Source organism: Macaca fascicularis, chromosome 19 (assembly GCF_037993035.2).
Source record: "Macaca fascicularis isolate 582-1 chromosome 19, T2T-MFA8v1.1".
NCBI classification, from domain to species: domain Eukaryota; kingdom Metazoa; phylum Chordata; class Mammalia; order Primates; family Cercopithecidae; genus Macaca; species Macaca fascicularis.
Window position 1 is genome coordinate 62,963,890 of NC_088393.1, and position 14,318 is coordinate 62,978,207.

At 59.2% G+C, this 14,318-nt stretch overlaps 1 protein-coding gene across 6 annotated transcripts in view; it reads right to left on the reverse strand.

The window, feature by feature from the left end:
• Window positions 1-1,645: 1,645 nt before the first annotated feature.
• The window catches only part of PPP1R12C (protein phosphatase 1 regulatory subunit 12C), a 28,494-nt gene continuing 15,821 nt past the window's right edge, over window positions 1,646-14,318 (reverse strand). For 2 of the 6 annotated variants that reach the window (XM_015441553.4, XM_074024794.1), the window contains 18 exons: window positions 9,513-9,657; window positions 9,346-9,420; window positions 6,819-6,892; window positions 6,609-6,736; window positions 6,425-6,498; window positions 6,005-6,163; window positions 5,856-5,923; window positions 5,232-5,369; window positions 4,923-5,013; window positions 3,892-3,972; window positions 3,755-3,815; window positions 3,524-3,606; window positions 3,361-3,401; window positions 3,181-3,283; window positions 2,948-3,052; window positions 2,588-2,638; window positions 2,382-2,432; window positions 1,646-2,289 (listed from right to left, as the gene is read on the reverse strand). In XM_015441553.4, the coding sequence (XP_015297039.2) occupies window positions 2,203-2,289; window positions 2,382-2,432; window positions 2,588-2,638; window positions 2,948-3,052; window positions 3,181-3,283; window positions 3,361-3,401; window positions 3,524-3,606; window positions 3,755-3,815; window positions 3,892-3,972; window positions 4,923-5,013; window positions 5,232-5,369; window positions 5,856-5,923; window positions 6,005-6,163; window positions 6,425-6,498; window positions 6,609-6,736; window positions 6,819-6,892; window positions 9,346-9,420; window positions 9,513-9,657 (1,615 nt within the window). In that variant the 3' untranslated portion in view covers window positions 1,646-2,202. Of the gene's footprint in view, window positions 2,290-2,381; window positions 2,433-2,587; window positions 2,639-2,947; window positions 3,053-3,180; window positions 3,284-3,360; window positions 3,402-3,523; window positions 3,610-3,754; window positions 3,816-3,891; window positions 3,973-4,922; window positions 5,014-5,231; window positions 5,370-5,855; window positions 5,924-6,004; window positions 6,164-6,424; window positions 6,499-6,608; window positions 6,737-6,818; window positions 6,893-9,345; window positions 9,421-9,512; window positions 9,658-14,318 lie in introns of all 6 variants that reach the window. The other 4 variants (XM_015441551.4, XM_074024793.1, XM_015441556.4 and 1 more) reach the window with 3 other exon arrangements.

Here is a 14,318-nt window from a genome sequence, read left to right on the forward strand (position 1 = left end):
TAGGCAATTCCCCCAAACCTCCTTGCTCCATTTTCCCCTCCCCAATAAGCCCCCGGGGCTCACACCACCCAGGCTGCAAACTGAAAGGTCTGCAGGAACCCAACAAGAGACCAAGTGAGCCAGCTGGGCCTCAGCCCTACTCCCGTCACAGGCCAGCTTGTTTGAACATCCTGGCAGCTGCATCTTCCAATATTCTCAGAACCTGACCATCTCTCACCATCTCTACTCCCGTCACCCCGGCCAGAGCCACCATCTCTCTTGCCGGGATTTTACCAGTAGCCCCTTAGCTGGTCTCCCCAGTCCTCACCACCAACCCCCAGTCTGTTCTCCACACAACAGCCAGAGGGACCTGTTAAAACCTAAGTCAGGCCATGGCCATGCTCCAAAACCCACCCAGGGCTCTCACCTCAAAGCTCAAGCCCTTCCCAGGGCCAAGTCCCCACACAGCCGCCGTGACCTCTCGAACCTCATTCCCTGCTTTCTCCAGCTCCTCAGCTTCCTGCAACACATCAGGTGCATTCCTACCCCAGGGCCTCCACACACACAGCTCTCATCATCCAGAGCACCCTTCCGTCACTACACAGCTCCCTCTCCACCACCTTCAAGCCTCTACCTGTGCCAGCTTTTCCGTGAGGCCTGCCTAGACCACTCTATTCAAAACACATGTGCACACACACGCACCCGCCTTCCCAACCCTTCTTTTCTCCAGAGCGCTGCCGCCTTGAAATACATTTAACATTGGATGCTCCCCTCCTAAAAGTATTGGATCTTTGTTTTGTTCAGTAATTATCAGTCACACTGTACTTACTAAGTCCTGTTCTTCCTGGTGTTACAGTAATTACCGAATGAATGAATGAATGCCTCATCTCAGAAGATGGCTCCTACTCAGCTCTAGTCAACTGTGGCTATGCAGGACTGAAGAGTTCATATTGTCACAGATTCCTGTTTTTTCAAAAGAAGTCAAAATTCCTTTTTTCCCCCCTTTTTGAGATGGAGTCTCACTCTGTTGCCCAGGCTGAAGTGCAGTGACTCGATCTCGGCTCACTGCAACCTCTGCCTCCCAGGTTCAAGCGATTCTCCTGCCTCAGCCTCCCGAGTAGAGTAGATGGGACTACAGGTGCCGCCACCACGCCTGGCTAATTTTTGCATTTTTACTAGAGATGGGGTTTCACCATGTTGGCCAGGCTGGTCTTGAACTCCTGACCTCAAATGATCTGCCTGCCTCAGCCTCCCAAAGTGTTGGGATCACAGGCATGAACCACCGCACCCAGCCGGAATTCGAATTTTATACACAGATTACTCCAAATGTTAAATGTTGGCAATTGACTAAATCTGTTCCAAAGACACTGATGGCAAAACCCAAGCTCCGCAGCTCCATATCCCTGGCCCGAGGTCTTGCCCGCTGATCCTTCCTGCCCCCATCAACTTTCCCTCAGCCCCCTGCCTGTGATCACGCCGGCTCCGTCTTGGAGCCTTCACTCCCGCTGGGGGCTCATCCTGAAGCTCCTCTGCCACACAGGTGAGCAAGCACCAGCCCACCCCTTGGCACCCCACCCAGCGGCCCAGTGGTTTGGTCACAGACATGCACAGCCCCCCAGCACAGAAGCAGGAAACGGCGCCCTCCCTCTGGCTGGGAACACAGACCTTGAGTGGCAACTTCACGACTTTTATTTGTGGTGCCTGTGCTTTATCTCGAAAATACCTTCTCCCCCTGCCCCAGACAGTGGGCGGGGAGGGGGCAGCAAAAAATAGAAGACGTCCCTCCCTATTGCACATGGACCCTATATACAGGCCCACCTGGCTGAGGCCGGCAGGACTCTCGGCACAGTCTTGGATCCCTGCTCAGGAGGGGGGGTGACGGGGTGGCATCACACGTGAGAGGGGGACCTCCAGGCGGCCACTCTGGTCCTGGCTACTGGTCCTTGCACTTCTTGGTCCTCAGTTCCTTCCTAGTCCCGGCTCTGGCCCTGGTCCCCTCTGGCAACGTCCCCCTACTTGGCTCGGCCTCCCACCTCCATCCTGGCCTCGGGTGGCCCCCTTGGCTCCTGGGGACTCTGCTCCCCTCCCAGTTCGGAGGTCCCAGGGGGGCTATGGCTTCTCTGAGACTTCCCCCGGAGCCCTGTCACTCGTGTTCACACGGGGGAAGGGGTGCGTGTGGCAGAAGCAGCTGTATAAATACGGGTGCGGGAAAGTCCCTCCAGGTCACTTGGAGAGTTTGCTGATAACGCGGATCAACGCTGCATTCTCATCCTTGAGGCGCTGGTTGTCAGCGCGGAGGTCAGACAGGGCCTGGGGGACGGCAAAGGGTCAGCTGGGCAGCCCTAGTGGGTTGCGCCCCCGCCCACCCTCGGCCCTCTGCCCACAGCCCCCACAGCCCCCACCTTCAGCTCTTCCTCCAGCTCTGCAGCCTTGCGTTCCAGGGCCCTGCGCTCCTGGAATGAACAGGGAAAGTTCAGAAACCGAGTGAGGCTGAGGACAGGGGAAGGCCGGGGGCCAGCTGGGAAGGGCAATGTGGCTCTCTTGGTCCAAACTTAGTGATGTGAGGCTGGGAACGCCTCTGGCTCCCGTCCCCACTGTCCCTACTCACGAATCTCTCCAGCTCCAGAAGGGCTGGCCTCTCAGCGAAGCGCTCTTGCCTCTGGTGAGGACACGGAAAGCACAGGGGTCAGCAGGGGAAGCCAGCACTGCCCTCAGGAGGGGTCCTACGTTCCTGCTGGGGACCCGCCCGCCCACTAGGCAGCCCACCAGCCCCGCCCCCATGGGCCAGGCCCCGCCCCCAGCAAGCCCACAGCCCCACCCCCATTTGCTCAGACCCCGCCTCCGAGATCTCGGCCAGGCCCTCAGGTGGAGCGAAGCCCCATCCGCCCCTCCAGGCCAGGCTCCCACAGTCTGAGCCCCACCCAGGCGGCCCTGCCAGTTCTGGTGACCCTGGCCTCGGCGCCTTTACCTGCGTGGCCCGCTCCAGCTCCACCTTGAGCTGCGCCAGCCGCAGCGTGGTCTCGGTCAGAGCCTCGCGAAGCCGCTCGTTCTCCCTGCGCAGCTCTGCATACAGCTGGGGGTCGGGTGGAGGAGGGTCAGGGGGAGGAGGGTCAGGTGGAGGGCAGGGGCGACGCTGGGGGCAGGGAAGCCAGGAGGTGGGCACCCGGCAGGCGGAGCCCCAAAGGAGGGGTGGGATCACACCTTCCTAAAGCCTCCGTCCTGCTCCTCCGACTCTGGCTCAGGTTCTGGGTGGAGGTCCCGCTGTGACCGCTGCCTGCGGGCCGAGGGGCCGCCCTCCAGGGTGCTGGGGCGGGGGCGGAACGCGCGTCAGGGGCCGGCCCGGGCCGCACGCAGGCCCCACCTCTCCCACCCCGCCCCTACCTGGACTCCGGGCTGCGGTCAGCCGGCTCCGCCTCCTCCCCCTGTGGGCAGGTAGAGGGGGGTTCAATGGGCACGGGAGGGGCTTTAGTGGGTATGGGAGGGGCTTTGCCCGCCCTCCGGCCCACCCTCTGCACCAGCCCGGCCCCACCTGAGCCCCCCTCACCTCCGCAGGCCCCCTCCACTCCTTTCCGACCTTGCGGGGCTCCCTGGCCGCCTGCGGTCCTGGACCCTGCCCGTCAGGCGCCTCTGCTGGGGGAGGGGCAGGAATCAGTCCAGGCACCTCCAGAGACGCCTCTGGGGGCCCGGGTCCCCGGGTCAAGCCCCCAGGAAAGCAGGAAGACTCGGAGAGACGATGATTCCCGGGGATTGACCTCCCCCAGAGAGCAGACCTCACCTCTCTGGGCCGGGCTGTCGGAGTTCTCCACTCCAGGGACGCGGGGCCTCCGGGAAGGGTCCTGTCGGGAGGGGTTGGTGAGTCAGGGGACCAGGACATCCCGCACCACCCCACGCGCCCTCGCTGACCCCTCTCACCAGGCTCTGCGCCAGCTTCTCTGACTCTGGGGCCTTCCCTGCAGACTTCTCTGCCTCCTTCAGGTCTGTCAGAGTCACACCCTGGCAGGGAAAGGGGACAGTCAGGGGAGGCTGGGGTCAGGGCCCAGCTCCTCCTCCCTCAGACCCAGGAGTCCAGACTCCAGTCCCTCCTCCCTCAGACCCAGGAGTCCAGGCCCCCAGACCCTCCTCCCTCAGACCCCGGAGTCCAGACCCCCAGCCCCTCCTCCCTCAGACCCGGGAGTCCAGACCCCCAGCCCCTCCTCCCTCAGACCCGGGAGTCCAGACCCCCAGCCCCTCCTCCCTCAGACCCGGGAGTCCAGGTCCCAGCCCCTCCTCCCTCAGACCCAGGAGCCCAGGTCCCAGCCCCTCCTCCCTCAGACCCAGGAGTCCAGGCCCCCAGCCCCTCCTCCCTCAGACCCGGGAGTCCAGACCCCCCAGTCCCCTCCTCCCTCAGACCCGGGAGTCCAGACCCCCCAGTCCCCTCCTCCCTCAGACCCGGAAGTCCAGACCCCAGTCCCTCCTCCCTCAGACCCGGGAGTCCAGACCCCAGTCCCTCCTCCCTCAGACCCGGGAGTCCAGACCCCAGGCCCTCCTCCCTCAGACCCGGGAGTCCAGACCCCCAGCCCCTCCTCCCTCAGACCCGGGAGTCCAGACCCCCCAGTCCCCTCCTCCCTCAGACCCGGGAGTCCAGACCCCCAGCCCCTCCTCCCTCAGACCCGGGAGTCCAGACCCCCAGCCCCTCCTCCCTCAGACCCGGGAGTCCAGACCCCCCAGTCCCCTCCTCCCTCAGACCCGGGAGTCCAGACCCCCCAGTCCCCTCCTCCCTCAGACCCAGGAGTCCAGACCCCCAGCCCCTCCTCCCTCAGACCCAGGAGTCCAGACCCCCAGCCCCTCCTCCCTCAGACCCAGGAATCCAGACCCCCAGCCCCTCCTCCCTCAGACCCAGGAATCCAGACCCCCAGGCCCTCCTCCCTCAGACCCAGGAGTCCAGACCCCAGCCCACCCCACACCTGCGTGGACCTCCGAGACTGGCGCATGAGACGGGAGCGAGCTTTTCTCTGGGATTCCGACTCCTCATCCCGCACAGGCATCTGGTAGGACCTGAGGGAAGGGTCCCAACCTCAGGGAGGGGCACTGGGGACCCTGTCCCATTCCGTGGCGGGCACCCTCCGCGGGAGGCAAGTTCTGTGGGAGGCGACTCCAACTCCCAGCAGACCCGGGGCCAGCCCTCCCTCAGGAGCCCACCCAGAGCCCCGGGACTCCGGCTTGACATAGTCTCTGCTGGCTGGGGCGGCAGCTTCCTGCCCTGGCCTCTGCACCTCCGTCGGTCCCGGGAGTCCGCTGGGGGTGCTGTGGAGGCTGTGGGGGCGTTTGGCTTCGCTGGAGATTCAGACTCCGGAATCCTGGAGGGAGGCGAGGAGTTCTCCAAGCAAGGAGGAGGCTTGGTGACCTCAGACCTGCATCAATTCATTCATTCAACAAACATTACCCAGGTGCATTGTGTGCCGGCACTGGAGATGCAGCCGTGAACAAAAGAAACAAATTATCTGGGCCACCAGAGTCAGAGCTGAGCAGAAATACACAAAACTGACAACAGCCATGAAAAGACCAGCACTCTACCCAGCCGGTCAGAAGGGTAAAGCACGCTGGACAGAAGCAGCAGCGCGAGAACTGGGAGCGGAGCGGGAGGGGCGTGTGCCGACGGCGCAGAGGTGGCAGCAGGTGGTCCGTGCGCCTCGGGGTGGGGGATGATGGGGAGAAGGTGACGTTGCAACACGGGCTTGAGGGAGGGAGCCAGCCGCCAGGAGGAACACAGCACAGGCTCTGGGGTGGGAGCAGGAATCAGACCCGGGGGGTACACGGGCTCACTCAGGATCATACGGACAGGCTTGGAACCCACATCTGCCGCCTACCCCCGAGGGGCCCAGGCCTTGGGGACTCACAGGACAGAGGGCTCCGGCAGCTTCCGGGAGGGGGTCGGGGTAATTCTGGCAAGACGGAGCTCCCTGGCCTGTGTGGAGAGGAGGAGGAAGGGGCAGTTCCCCCAACTGGGCAGGGGCCTGGGCCCGGACCCCGCCCAACCCTCACTCACCTGGGTGGAGGTCCCTTCCAGCCAGGAGGAGGAAGCCGAGCGCTGCAGCCCAGCCCCCGGGGCTCCCTCTGCCATCCGCCTTTCCGGGGGACCCAGGGCACCAGAACTCCCTGTCTTCAGGAGGCCAAAGCGCCTGGAGAAGGGGGCCTCTTCAGGCGGCTGGGAGAAGAAGGAGGTCTCAGGGAGAAAGGATCCCTCTTCTCAGACCTCAAGGGTTAGCCCCCAAAGGACTGCACCAAACTACAATTCCCATCAGCCCCTGGGGCAAGCGCAACCTACAAAGGAAGCCGGTTGTCCAGGAGGACTCTGGGAACTATAGTCTTCACCCTACCTGCCCCTGCCAGAGAGGTTCACAGGCTTTATGGACTCCCACCTCCCGGCCCTCCCGGCCTCACAGGACCTCTCAGGGCATCCACTCACCACGGGGCTCTTAGGACTCGGGTGCGGTGGGGAGGAGACGCCATTGAGGGTTCCGGGCTCTGCAGGGCGTGGCTCTGTGATGTGGGAACACCGGGTAGGTCACAGAAGATGCCAGCTGCCTCTAGATTCAGAGAACCCGACCCCTCCTCCCTCGGACCCAGGAGTCCGGATTCAGGCTCCTCACCGGCGGGACCTTCTTCCCCCTCATCCTCGTCCTGGATGGGGGGCCCCCCAGCCCCACCAGGCCGGCGCTCCTTGGACAAGTCCTGGAGGGAAATCTTCTCTCGACTGCTCAGACGACACACAGAGCTCCTGTTGGGGAAGGAGAGGGTGCTGGGGTGCAAGCCCGGGGCCTCCAGCCACCCGCCAGCCCCAGACTCCTCCCTCCCTATACCTTCTGTGTCTGCTGCTACAGGGCGCTTGGGGCTCCTGGCCCCGGCTCTGGGAAGCTTCTTTTTGGTTCCGAAGCTGCAAGGAGGGAAGGAGGCTGCAGGCGAGGGGTGGAGCACACGTCCCCCACAGCAATACCACCATGAACAGCTGTCAGGAGCTCAGTGCCCAGGCGGGCACCGAGGGCTCGTGGAAGCGCTTGCTGGTTCTCCTACAGATGGCGGCACACCTCAGAGAGAGGAGGCGCCCTGTGTCCAGCAGGTGCCTGCGGCTGCCACGTGCAGGCACTGCCGTCTTGTCCTCACGGCCCCCACCCATGAGAAGCCTCCAGTCTCATCCCCAGAGGGGTCCTTCTAGCTCCCAGGGGCGACCTGCTCAGACCTCATCCCAACCCCTCAGCACACCCAGGGCACTGGTGGGCCCTCAGCTGCCCCGGCTTCTGCCGCTGGCACTCGCCTCCTCCTTCCCCACACAGTTCACCACCGTCTTCACACCTGCCCCACACAGTTCAACACCGTCTTCACACCTTCCCCACACAGTTCGCCACTGTCTTCACACCTTCCCCACACAGTTTACCACCGTCTTCACACCTTCCCCACACAGTTCACCACCGTCTTCACACCTTCCCCACAGTTCACCACTGTCTTCACACCTTCCCCACACAGTTCACCACCGTCTTCACACCTTCCCCACACAGTTCACCACCGTCTTCACACCCCCACACAGTTCACCACCGTCTTCACACCTTCCCCACACAGTTCACTACTGTCTTCACACCTTCCCCACACAGTTCACCGCCGTCTTCACACCTTCCCCACACAGTTCGCCGCCGTCTTCACACCTTCCCCACACAGTTCACCACTGTCTTCACACCTTCCCCACACAGTTCACCCATCTTCACACCTTCCCCACACAGTTCACCACTGTCTTCACATCTTCCCCACAGTTCACCACTGTCTTCACACCTTCCCCACACAGTTCACCGCTGTCTTCACACCTTCCCCACACAGTTCACCGCCATCTTCACACCTTCCCCACAGTTCACCCGTCTTCACACCTTCCCCACAGTTCACCACCGTCTTCACACCTTCCCTACAGTTCACCACCGTCTTCACACCCCCAGAGTTCACCACCCTCTTCACACCTTCCCCACACAGTTCACCACTGTCTTCACACCCCCACACAGTTCGCCAGTCTTCACACCTTCCCCACACAGTTCACCACCGTCTTCACACCCCCACACAGTTCACCACTGTCTTCATACCTTCCCCACACAGTTCACCACCGTCTTCACACCCCCACACAGTTCACCACTGTCTTCATACCTTCCCCACACAGTTCACCACCGTCTTCACACCTTCCCCACACAGTTCACCACTGTCTTCACACCTTCCCCACACAGTTCACCATTGTCTTCACACCTTCGGGCCTCTGCATGTGGTGCCCAGGAATACTGGGAGGGCCCTTCATTCCTGCCCTTCTAGCAAACTCTTAGTGCTGTAGTACTCACGTCTTCTAGAAACTGTCCCCAGATGCTCCCAGGCTGGGCTCCCCTCATATCTGGGCCACCTAAGCTGATCCTGCCCCACCCATTAAACCCCCCTTGGCCGTATCACCCTCAGGGCAAAAGTCACCCTGCTCCTCGCCTGGCACTCATGGTCCTCCCGGGTTTGCCCTGCCTTACACTCCCCTTCCTGGGCACCTCAGGGCACCCACACTTCCCCCCAGACTGTGTGAGACCTTCTTCTCCTACATCCGTCAGCCTCCACCTTGCTCCTGCCAACCTTTCAAAAGAGGAAGCTGTCTCCACTCTGCTGCCCACGCACCAGGAGCCCTAGGCCTGGCCTCGGGAGCTTCCTGTCACCCCACAGAGCTCACTGAACGCTGGCGTGGCTCTAGTGCTTCCCGTGGCACGTACTCCTGAGCTCCTGACAGCACAATCCACGTCACGCACGACCCCTCATACAGATGCGCACCATACCATTCCCATTTGACAGATGAGGAAACTGAGGCCTGGAGAGGAAAGTGGCTGGGTGGGACTCACGGCAGATCCATGGCAGAGCCAGGATTCCAACCCAGGCAGTCTGGCCAGGGCTCACGCCCTTCACTCCTTCACTCTAAGTTTTCCCAGCAAGGCTGCCCTGGGGATGGCTGGGGGACACCTTGCGGGTGACCAACCCAGCCTAAGTCTAGGACAGTCCTGCACATGGCTGCTGCCAAGGGCCACCCTGAGGTGATGAGGTGCGCTGAGCTGGTTTGTTATTTTGTCTGAGTGTCAGACAACCCTGTCCAGATCCTTCTGCTGCCTCCCCACCAGGCAGGTAGGAAGCTCTGCAGCCCCATCTCTATCCTGCCCCGGCTGGGGGTCTCTCCTGAGGCTGGGGCTGGAGCTGGGTCACCAAGTGGGAAAGAGCAGGTCGCTGGGGTGGTGGGTGTCAGAAGTCGGGGTGGGGTACCCCCTCTGCACCCTCCTCTAAGGAGTTGAGGGGACATGGGGAGTCTGGGACAAGCCCCTCAGCCCTAACACTCACGTCTTCCTGTTTCCGGGCCAGTTCCTCCAACAGGCTCAGCACTTCCTCATCAGCCAGGTCACAGGGCCGCTGCCCCTGGGTCGGGGGAGGAGCAGGAGCAGACAATGAAGGAGGCGCTGGGTCCTCCCCACGCCCTGCCCCCCACCAGCCTGGGCACTGGCCCTCACCGCGTGGGTCAGCGAGTCCATGCCCCCGCCGTGCTCGGCCAGCAGGCGGCAGGCGTCCTCCACGCCCCAGTGCGCCGCCGCGTGCAGGGGGGTCCAGCCGTCCCCGTCCCGGAGCTCCGGGTCGTAGCCAGCCTGAAGGAGCAACCTGGGGGCCAGGGAGTCTCAGGGTCAGAGGCCAAGGCGAGGCCCTGGGCCGGGGGCTGATTTCGGCCAGTGGTGCGGTAACTGAGGTCCCAGGCCACGAGACTAAAATGCCCCGGACAGGCTGGTAAAGAGCCACTGCCCAGCGTCCCCGGCCACAAGAGGCCCCTTTGCACCAGGCCTTGTCCCTCCCCTTGGACCAGCAACTACATGTTAAACCCTGGCCCTGCAGGTGGCCTCTGGAACCTGCTCCTGGTGCCGGCAGGGGGTCACCCTGGCTGTGGGATTCCAAGGTGACGGCAGTGGGGTATAAGGAGGCAGCCCCGGAGGATGCAGGTGCAGGACCCTGTGCCAGCCCTCACGCCTGTCAGAAGGATTGGACCCCAAAGGGCTGTCTCAGGGCAGTAGTGTTCTAGGACCTGGGCTGGCTTAAAGCAGTGACTCCCAACCAGGGCATCTTTGTTGTCATAACCTGGCGCAGGGGCTAGTGGCATCGGCTGGGTAGAGGCCAGGGAGGCGGCTCCACACCCAGCAGCGCTCAGCAGCTGCCCCACAAGGAGAAGGATCTGCCCCAAAATGTGGCTAGCGCCCAGGCTGAGAAACCCTCACTCAAGACAATTTTCTGCGAGAAAACAATAACCACTTTAAACCATTCAATTTGAGGGCAAAGGCAGGGTTCCAAGTCCAAGGGCACTCTCCAAGCTCAGCTTAGGGTAGGACGTGTCTATTTTTGGAGAACTGGAATGAGTTTCTGTGTCAATGAGAAAGAGCTTCGCAAAGTGGGAACAGATGGACAGCCTGGGATATTCTACGAAGAAGCCTTATAAGCACAAGTCCCTCTATCTGGCCCCACTCACCTCGCCCCTCACCTTTCCCACGCTTTGCCCAGAGCTCACCCAGCCCCAGCTGTGCGGCCCCCGCTATTTCCCCAAGCGCCCACCCCACAGGCCTCGGCACTTGCTGCTCTCCGTCGGAAGCGTCCACCCGCCACAGGCCTCTGCACTTGCTGCTCTCCGTCGGAAGCGCCCACCCCACAGGCCTCGGCACTTGCTGCTCTCCGTCGGAAGCGCCCACCCCACAGGCCTCGGCACTTGCTGCTCTCCGTCGGAAGCGCCCACCCCACAGGCCTCTGCACTTGCTGCTCTCCGTTGGAGAGTGTTCTGTGCCCTGCAGCGTCTCACGCCAAGCCCCTTTTTGGCAGTCACCACCCCTTCACCCCCATGTCTCCTGACCCCGAAGCCCCTCCTCATCACACTTGTCTTCTCCCATCACCCTATTTGCATCTTAAGCCAGCGGTTCTCAACTGGGACAATGCGCCCCCCAGGGGACATCTGGGACAATGCGCCCCCCTGGGGACATTTGGCCAAGTCCAGAGACATTTTTAGGTCTCACAACCAGGGATGCTCCCGACGTCCCATAGGTAGAGGCCAGAGAGGCTGCCCCACATCCTGTGATGCACGGGACAGCGCTGCAGCAAAGAGCGATCAGTCCACAATGTCTGTCTCCCCACGAGGTACGAGCCGCACACAGGCCCAGATCTCTCTCGTTTACCCAGTTCCTTGGCAACTAACAGACTGCCTGGCACACAGCAGGGGCTCAGAAAATAAGCATCGAATCAGTATCATCAAATAAACATATACCTCTACTCTGCAACAAGTGTTTTTGTTTTGTTTTGTTTTGAAATAGAGTCTCACACTGTCGCCCAGGCTGGAGTGCAGTGGCACGATCTCCACTCACTGCAACCTCTGCCTCCTGGGTTCATGCCATTCCCCTGCCTCAGCCTTCCAAGTAGCTGGGACTACAGGCGCCCGCCACCATGCCCAGATAATTTTTTTGGTTTTTTTGTTTTTTTTGTTCTTTTTTTTGAGATGGAGTCTCGCTCTGTCGCCCAGGCTGGAGTGCAGTGGCCGGATCTCGGCTCACTGCAAGCTCCGCCTCCCGGGTTCACGCCATTCTCCTCTCTCAGCCTCCCGAGTAGCTGGGACTACAGGTGCCCACCACTTCTCCCGGCTGGTTTTTTTCTATTTTTTAGTAGAGACGGGGTTTCACCGTGTTAGCCAAGATGGTCTCGATCTCCTGACCTCGTGATCTGCCCGCCTCGGCCTCCCAAAGTGCTGGGATTACAGGCTTGAGCCACCGCGCCCGGCCAATTTTTTGTATTTTTAATAGAGACAGGGTTTCACTGTGTTAGCCAGGCTGGTCTTGAACTCCTGACCTCATGATCCGCATGTATCAACCTCCCAAAGTGCTGGGATTATAGGCGTGAGCCACCACGCCCAGCCTGCAACAGATCTTTGATGCGAATACTGGTTACATTCTTTTTAAAATGCAGTCAGGCTGGGCGCAGTGGCTCATGCCTGTAATCCCAGCACTTTGGGAGGCCGAGACGGGCGGATCACAAGGTCAGGAGATCGAGACCATCCTGGCTAACATGGTGAAACCCCGTCTCTACTAAAAATACAAAAAAATTAGCCGGGTGTGGTGGCGGGCACCTGTAGTCCCAGCTACTCGGGAGGCTGAGGCAGGAGAATGGCGTGAACCCGGGAGATGGAGACTGCAGTGAGTGGAGATCGTGCCACTGCACTCCAGCCTGGGTGACAGAGTGAGACTCCGTCTCAAAATAAATAAATAAATAAAATTAAAAATGCAGTCAATAGATCTGAGTGTAAACATGTACCCTTACAAAGGAGCAGTAATGAAATTACAGTCAGTGAATATTTCTAAGTCCAAAGGGCTTCAGTTCTATGGCAGAGAATGAATGAGGTTGCCCACGAATATGGACTCTATCTCTCCCTTTACTAACAGTACCCACACAGGCCCCCCGGCCGGACACAGGCCACCCAGCTGAAGACAAATCTCCAACTGTCCCTTGCAGTGAGGAGTGGTCATGTGACTAGGGTCTTGGCATTAAGTGGTGCGTGCCACTTGCAGACTGCTCTCTGGAAAGGAATGGGTGTTTGCTCCTTTGCCCCTCTCTTCCTGCTGGCTGGGACGCAGGTGCAGTGGAGGAGATGCAGCTGCCTCCAGGATTCAGGGGTGGAAGCCATGGGAGGAAAAGGACACGGCCTGCAGGCCTGGGCACATCACCAGGCCCAACCATTCAGTTTCCAGTCCCCCTTGTCGAAAGGATCAGCTCAGGGATGGGCCCAGTCAGCAACAGAGCTGGGACTGGGGCCAGATACGGAGGTCCAGAAGCTCTACTTCAGCAGCAGGTGCTAAGCAGAAGGGACAGAGGTCTGGAGCTGTTAGAATCATCTTATGTACCTCACTGAGAAAACCTGACTAAAAACTGTCAACGGAGAGGTGAGCAGAGAGAGGGAGGAATTCATGTTAACTTCATTTTTATACTAAATAATAAAGTATAAGGTCATGAAAGAGAGAAGAGGGAACTGAAAAAAGAATGAGGAGCCTGAGGATGAGAACTGGAACCAACAACTTTAATAGAAAGGGGAAAGGCAGCCAAATAGGAACAAAATAAGACCCAAGACTGAGGTGAGGATGACAGAAAGGGAATGTGCACCAAAACAATTTAAACTCTACATGCACCTTGGTTGGGTGCAGTGGCTCACGCCTGTAACCCCAGCACTTTGGGAGGCTGAGGCAGGCAGATCACCTGAGGTCAGGAGTTCAAGACCAACCTAGCCAACATAGAGAAACCCCATCTCTACTGAAAATACGAAAGTATTTTCAAGTGTGGTGGCTTACTCTCATAGTCACAGCTACTGGGGAGGCTGAGGCAAGAGAACTGCTTGAACCCAAGAGGCAGAGGTTGCAGTGAGCTATGATCACACCACTGCACTCCAGCCTAGGTGACAGAGAGCCAGACTCCATCTCAAAAACAAAAATAAACTATATATGTACCAAATAATCCAGTCTTAAAATATATACAAATTGTAACTGACAGAACTATAAGAAGAAACAAAGTCCATAATCATAGCAAGAATTTAAACGCACCTCTCATAGTAACTGACAGAATAAGCAGCGGGGGAAATGTCAGTACAGATAAAGAAGCACTACAAATAAAACAGCATGATTACAAGGCTGACCTAATAACCTACAGAGAACACTGTACTTGACGACTCCATTCTTTTCCAACTTACATATACTGGGGTATGTAAGGCAAAACAATACATTTCAAAAGCTAGAATCATATAGAACCCATTCTCTGACCACAGTGCAATTAAGCCAGGAAAATGGTAACAAAATGATGACTAGAGAAGTCCTGTATATTTTGAAATTAGGCCAAGCACAGTGGCTCACACCTGCAATCCCAGCACTTTGGGAGGCTGAGGTAGGTAGATCACTTGAGCCCAGGAGTTTGAGACAAGCCTGGGCAACATGGTGAAACCCTGTCTCTACAAAAACTAGCGGGGCATGGTGGTGCGCACCTGGAGTCCCCACTATTCAGGAGGCTGAGGTAGGAGGATCACCTGAGCCTGGGGAGTTTGAGGCTGCAGTGAGCCACGATTGCGCCACTGCACTCCAGCCTGGGCGATACAGCAAGACCCTGCCTAAAAATAAATAAATAATAAAAGATAAAAAATTGGGAAATATTTTACACGGAATGACAATTAAAAAAAGACCACACATCAAAACTTGTGGGTACAGCTAAGGCTGTTATTTACAGGGAAATACACAGTCTTCGGTACATACGTTTAAAAAGAA